The sequence below is a fragment of the Rutidosis leptorrhynchoides genome, chromosome 8 (genome assembly GCF_046630445.1).
Source record: "Rutidosis leptorrhynchoides isolate AG116_Rl617_1_P2 chromosome 8, CSIRO_AGI_Rlap_v1, whole genome shotgun sequence".
Lineage (NCBI taxonomy): Eukaryota > Viridiplantae > Streptophyta > Magnoliopsida > Asterales > Asteraceae > Rutidosis > Rutidosis leptorrhynchoides.
In genome coordinates, this window is record NC_092340.1 from 146,182,825 (window position 1) to 146,190,361 (window position 7,537).

At 41.3% G+C, this 7,537-nt stretch overlaps 1 protein-coding gene across 1 annotated transcript; it reads right to left on the reverse strand.

The window, feature by feature from the left end:
- Positions 1–803: 803 nt before the first annotated feature.
- LOC139863873 (uncharacterized) lies at positions 804–3,065 on the reverse strand. Its single transcript, XM_071852474.1, has 7 exons — positions 2,989–3,065; positions 2,747–2,838; positions 2,505–2,699; positions 2,134–2,418; positions 2,030–2,033; positions 1,895–1,946; positions 804–1,793 (listed from the first exon to the last, which is right to left on the reverse strand). The coding sequence occupies exons 1-7, from the start codon at positions 3,063–3,065 to the stop codon at positions 804–806; spliced, it is 1,695 nt and encodes a 564-aa protein (XP_071708575.1).
- Between the last annotated feature and the right edge of the window lie 4,472 nt (positions 3,066–7,537).

Sequence of the window (7,537 nt, forward strand, 5' to 3'; positions counted from 1 at the left end):
AATCCTGACCGACATAGGCTTAACACGCTTATCATAATACTTAGAGATCTTTAGCTTGTTACGTCCTCATATATGGCAGCTATTTCTCTACGCTCCTCTAGCATATCTAGGTTAGTGCGCAAGCCTTCATCATTACTTGACTCATCAAAGCTTCGTATGCGCTTCGTTGAAACCATTACTTCGGCGGGAAGTACTGCTTCCATCCCATAAACCAAGTTGAACGGTATTTCTCCTATGCTATTTTTATGAGTAGTGCGATGCGTCCACAAAATGCTCGAGAGCTCATCAATCCATGTATTTCCATATACGCCCATGCGAGCTTTCATTCCCCTTACGATATCTCGGTTTGTTACTTCACATTGGCCATTGGCCTGTGGGTGAGTGACCGAATTAAATGACTACTTGATATTCAGCTCTTGACACGAGCTCCTAAAAGGCTCACCTTCAAACTGAGTACCATCGTCACTGAAAATTTCATTGGGGATACCAAACCTGCACACAATATCTTCCCAAAAGAAGTTACGAATGCACCTGCTAGTAATTGTTGCCAATGCCTTTGCCTCCACCCATTTGGTGAAATAATCAATTGCCACCACCAATAATTTTATTCCTCCTAAGAAAGCAATGATAATGTAAATACTGTTAAAGCACGTATATTGCAAAGTATTACATAAATGTATTATTTCATGTGTACCTGAGCACGCAGTAATAGGACCAACAATGTCGATGGCCCATTTGTTGAATGGCGATGCTTCCATTATCAGTATCATAGCATGGCGCGGTGCTTGAATTATCGGCATATGCTACTGAAATGATTGGCACGTCCTTACAGTTTCCGCTGCATCACTGTGAATGGTGGGCCAGTAATACCCTATACGCATTACCTTTGCAGCGATTGTTCTATACCCTGAATGCAGAGCACATGAACCCTCATGAACTTCTCGAAGAACCTCCTTAGCCTGATTAGGTCCAAGGCACAATAGGCTTGGCCCTAAGTGAGATTTACCATATAAGATACCTTCAATTAACGCGCACATGGGGGCTTTCATATGAATCATTCGCGCTTCCTTTTTGTCTGCTGGAAGTTCACCCTCAAATAAGAATTTCACTAATGGTGTCATCCAATCAGGGCTTTCCTCTTCGATGGGCGCAACAGTTGATTTCTCGTTAATAGATTTTTCTGTTAGCACTTCAACCCACACAACTTTGCGCAGATGATCAAAAGCGAGGGCGGCCAACTTTCTCAGCACGTCTGATTTCTTATTTTGTCCCCGAGGTACTTGCGTTAACCTGAAGACATCGAATTCATTCGCAAGTTCATGCACCAGCTCCATGTATCGCTTCATAGAGGCTTCATGTGCCCTGAATGATCCATTGACCTGGTTAGCAACCAAATGTGAGTCCACATATGCATCCAAATGCCTTATTCCAAATTGTTGTGCTATGCGCATACCTGATAGCAACGCTTTATATTCGGACTCATTGTTGGTCGCGAAAAACGTAAATTGGAATGCATACGTATGCTCCTCTTCATCAGGACCCGTGAGGACTAGGCCAGAACCCACGCCTTCGGGTCCACAAGCTCTGTCTGTATACAATTCCCAGACCTGACTTTTCTTATAATTAATTGTAGTGCTTTCCGCGAGCGCCTCTACTCCTCCTGTTATTCCAGCCAAGTAATCTGCAAGTATCTGGCCTTTTACTGTCGTGCGCGGGGTGTAATTGATTTCATGCTCTCCCAATTCAATGGCCCATTTATACAATCTACCCGAAAACTCAGGCTTGTACAACACCTGTTATCACATTTCACCAGCAAATCATAATTAATTCAAGCGCATATATAGCGTCTTATAAGATTGTGTAATAAGAAGGATGCGCATGTCGCGACTTATACATGTCTTATTGGTTGGTTAGTTAACACCACAATTGGGTGCGCCTGGAAATACCTGCACAGCCAACGAGTTGTATGTACAAGCGAATACACGAGTTTTTCAATAGGTGGATAGTTAACTTCGCTACCGCTAAGTACTTTGCTGACAAATACACAGGCATTTGTACATGCACCAAAATAGTGGGAAATACACAATAAACATTACATTCAGTGTCTATTACAATTCCCAATATGAGACATACCTGCCCCATATCTGCGACGAGAACGAAACTGATAGCCTCCTTTGAAGTCGCAAGATACGGCATCAACGTCTCCCCCCGCTATAGGTGCTGTCAAAGTAGGCAACTCCTTTAGGAGCGACTTCATCTCGAAAAAAGCTCTTTCAACCTCCTCGGTCCATCTGAAGTCCGTCTTTTTAGTGAATTTTTGAATCTGGAAAAATGGTAATGACAGCTCCGTGGCATTTGACAGAAATCTCGTTAGCGCAGCCAACTTGCCTCTCAAACTTTGAACTTCTTTTCTTAATTCTGGGGAGTTCATTCGCTCTACAGCTTTAATTTTCTTAGGATTAGCCTTGATCCCTCTTGGCGTAACGATATGCCTAAGAACTTACCTTCTTCTTTCCCAAAACTGCACTTTGTAGGATTAAGCTTCATATTGATTTTTCGCAGAGAGTTGAACGTTTCTAGGATATTGGCCAATAATTGTACCTCTGTATTGCTTTTGATGACTAAATCATCTACGTAAGCCTCGAGATTTCTACCGATTTGATCCTTAAATGCCAAATCCACTACCCTCTGGTATGTTGCTCCGCATTTTTCAACCCAAAGGGCATTTTCATGTATCAATAAATACCTGAATCGGTGTGGAATGCGGTTTTGTCCTCATCCGCTTCTGCCATCTGAATCTGGTGATACCCCTCATACGCATCCAAAAAACATTTGAGCCTGAAATCAGAAAAAGATTTAACTTTCTAGTTGATCTCAGGCAATGGATAATTGTCCTTAGGGCTTGCCTTATTAATATCCTTAAAATCGACGCACATGCGCCATGAGCCATTTTTTCACCAAAACAGGATTGCGACCCAAGTTTGATACAGCACCTCTCTAAAAATGTTTTCATAAACCAACTTTTCTACCTCCAACCTTAACCACTCATTTCTTTCATGTGCCATCGGGCGCTTCTTTTGGCGCACTGGAGTTAGGTTTGGATTTACATTCAGCTTATGCTCAGCGATAGTTCATGGAACCCAGTCATATCGTCCTCACACCATACAAAGATATCCATATTAGCTACCAATATATCACGCAGCTGAACCTTGATTCATCTGAAAGGTTGCTCCCAACCTGAATTCACTTGTCAGGTATTTTGAATTGACAAGGATAGAGCTGCTTCGTATCTGTTCTTCAACTGTAGGAAATGGTTTAGGCGGTGTTACCGAAGCGCATAACGCTTTTACAGACTCTGTCCGTATGGTGGCAATACCTTGCCTAGTAGGAAACTTGATCATACCGTGAACAGTAGAGGGTACTATGCCAACCTTCAGCAAAGTCACTCGCCCCAAGAGTGCGTTGTAACATGAATAAGAGCGTACCACACAGAATTCAATAGGGATAGCGCATGTGCGAGTTGAGCCATCGTCGTCAAACAACTCTAGTTCAAGCTCGATGCACCCCAAAGGCCATGCTGATTCACTGGAAAACCCCGACAAAACATTGTGGGTGCACGCATCTTGGACTTGATTATCGCTGGAAGTTTCCTGAAGTAGTGCTCATACATTACATCGACATTACTACCTGTGTCAATATTTAATCGTCGCACATTGTATCCGCAATCGGTGATGCGACCCTTAATAACTATAGGAGCATGCGAAGGATTAATTGTTTGCATCGGAGGGAAGCTAATAGCTTCCGCTTCCCATTCCTCCAGTTGCTCGGCTTTACGTCTCCGACCAGAGTGCCAAGTGTGCACCATATTTATCGTTTTGTCAGAGTTTTTGTCACTGCCTTTCTTTTGGTTCGGCGCAACTTTCTCTGATTGGTTACCCTGCGACGCAGCTCCTTGCTTTTTCACTGGTTTTAGGTGGTTAAGCTCACCCTTCCTTAGACACTCAATCACTTTTCAATAAAAGATTTGCAACGATCAATTTCGTGTCCATAATCTTCATGAAATTCACAAAATTTTGACATGTCTCTCCTATCATATTCTGACATTTTGGCAGGAGCCGCGAATGTGAAACAAATCAGTTCAGTAGCTAGGATCTCCTTTGGGGTTTTAGTCAACTCGCGCATGATCGTGAAGTTCTGACTTGGAGAGTGACCCTTCCCTTGGTCAGAGTTGCTTGACTTCTGAAACTTGTTGTTGTATTTTGATGACGCAGAGCCATGGCTATAATTGTCACCCTTGCACTTTGATCCCCCTATTTTCCCGCGATAAGAATCGTCATCTTTGTTGCCTCTGCTATCGGAATTTTTCCCGCTATTCCGAGTAGTATCTTCCCTCGCACGCATATGCTCATGCGCTTCTTTGATGGCCCCTTCTAAGGTATCAGCTGGGACCTTCATTTGCAAGCGTTGCCATAGGGCAAGATGTCGCTCTTTACACAACCCGTGTATTAAACCAGATACTTTTTGGCTTTCGGGAAGTTCAGCCATCTTTGCGACCTCCTTGGTATATCGATCTATGAACTGCCCAAGGGATTCTCTTGCCCCCTGTCTGATGTGATGACATTCAACATGCGTCCTTTTGCGAACGCGCATGTTGTGAAAGTTTAACAAGAAACATGCTCGAAGATCGTTATAGGAAGTAACAAGCGGTAGTGGCAAATTACTAAACCACTCCCTCGCGACTCCTTGCAGCAAAGTTTGAAATTTGAGACACTTGGTTTCATCATTCCAAGCTTGAGCACGCGCAGTTCCTTCATATATTTGTAAGAAATAATCCTGATCTACCGTGCCATCATACCATCCCATAGTCAAAAGAATGATACGAGGAGATTCTGGCACATAATTAGCAATATGGGGCGTAAACTTTTTATTAGCTGGTGAAGCCTCCCTGAAGGGTTTTACCTTTTGCCCCATTATTCCTGCATAGAAGTTATCTAAAACTTCTTCGCCTTTATCTGGCATCGTGAATGCCTGCGCATATTTATCTGGCGCAGCTTGGGCCAGTATGGCAAGTAAATCTTCATGAATCTTCTTCTTACTTTCCCCCGCATAATTGGTAGTGCGCCCTGAAGGCGTACTTGGTGAAAGCAAATATGACAACCTGGGGATAGGTGAAGGCATGCGCTTTCTTCGTATATTGTCCAAGGGAGTGCGATCTTTAGTTGGACAACTAACATCGATGCTCTGCCCCGCTAAATACTCGCATGCGCTCGCAGGTGTCATTATTCTCCTGGTATGAACCGTTGACTTTATCGTAGAGTATATGGGAAAGGACCCCACTGTAGTAATAGGGGTTTCTTCCTCATAATCATCATCTTCCTCATCCAGTGCCCAATAGTAGTTAGTTTTTCATGATATCATGGCTATGATACTGGGGGAATAGTAGTTGATGATGTTGTTAATTATTCTAGGACCTTTACTGCTCCGAAGTTTGGAGTTTTGCTTGTGACAGGAGTCTTGTCTTAGTTTGCTTGTTTCGACCTCGTAACATCAGGACCCTGAGAACGAGATGATTGATTGCTACCAGACTTTCCCATTGAAACCTGTTACATAAGAACAACCATAAAAAGATTAGAAGTTTTACAGTTAATCATTCGTAACGTATAAAACTTTTTACGCAATTCTAGTTATGGTCTCACAGATGGCGCCATTTGATCGAACATAAATCTGCTGCAAAAGCCATTTTAATGTTGAGTGCATGATGGAGTGTTTAAGAATGTCTATAGATTCGATCTCTGGTCCAGTTTACCGTGAATAACCCTTAAGAGATGATGATCTGCAAAAGGGTGATCAAAGCTAAGGGTGGTTGCATAGGGTTTATGTCTGAAGAACATACATGTTACCGTAAGAGTGTTTTCCGGATGCAATCTTATATTTGAGTAATACAGAAAATGTTATGTTAAATGAAGGAGGTTAGGGTTGTATTTATAATGAAACCCTAACCCTAGATTACCTCTTAATTCACTTCTAGATCCTTCCGAATAAGAACCATAAATAACGGGTTTATAGTTGGACAAAGATCATGCTTAATTATGGATAAGATTACATCAGATTGCTTTCGTGTGCGCTAAGCAATACTCGCATGCGCGCCTCCTAATCAGATGGTTTGGTAATGTTCAAAACATGCGCGATGCACGTGATACGTACAAGCTCCATGCGCGTAGGTACGCGTATCATTACTTCATTTCTTCTTCTTATGCATAAACAATGCAAGTAAAAACAACAAAGAGGCATATGTAAGCAAGAATATTAGTTATGTTAGGAGTGTTAATACACAGCAGATTAACAAAGAAGCCTACCATGGCCTTTCAAATGAAGTACCGGCACAATACCAGCACGCCAATCACTACTAACACAGCAGAGCACCAGAATCACTTCCATATTAACAAAGGATCTTTGGGGGAGTTTCAAATTACTAAGGTATTTCACCAACTTATTCCCTTTCTTAGTCGGAGTGATAGCTTTACTAGCACCAATCCTAACTTTTGCCCAACTACGAGCAATAGTCCATTTCTTCTCAATGATTTTATCATCGACAAAAAGAAATGGTTCTTTCCAGTCCTTTAAAGATGAATCTTTGTCACCAACAAAACCCCTCCCCTTTTTACAATCAAATGTATACCAACATTGACTAACACTACGGATACAAAACAAAACATGGAATATATTCACACTAGGAGTCTTATTCTGAAAATTAAAATAAATTTCAAACAGGATAATTTTTGGAGGCCAAAAGGGTGGATTTGGCTAAGACATACTCCATTATGTACAAGAACATTTAATAGAAAGGGAAAAAGGGGAACACGAAGATTATCAAAAGTTAATTGTAATTTGTACAAACACATTTTTTCAGGAGGGGTTTATTAGCTGTATCAGATGGTGGGGGGAACGATGGGATTAAATCGACTAAGGTTTCCAAAAGATAAACAGAGTACTTCCAGGTCAGATTCCGTCATCGCACTACAAATCGTACTAACGTCTCGGCCATCTTTCTTCGCCGATGTACATGAAGATTCGACCATGGTAGAAGTTCTATAACAAAAAATTGTGGAAGACTGAAGAAAAGAACTAACTTTACAGGTATGCAATTAATAAACCCTATAAATGATGGTGCAAAGTGATCATTTGAAGAAACTGGAGAGATGGAAAAAATGAAATGAATGAATAAACAGAATATTTATAGGCAAAAAAAATGGAAGAAAGTTTTGATTGGGACACGTGTATGGTTCACATCAGTTATGGAGATCATATCCAAATTCAAAATAAATTTAGTTTGAAATCAAAAGAACAAAATGAAGACAATTAGTGGCAAAAATCATTATTTGGGGTCACATCATATCAGTAAACAGACGACTACAACAGATATATGTTTCCGAGGAAAAAGGCACTCGTTATCTTTTATAGTTTAAATACTTTATTTCTAAAAAATAAAGAAATTAAACTGAGAGGACTTAATGGTGTATCCTATGGGCTACACGCA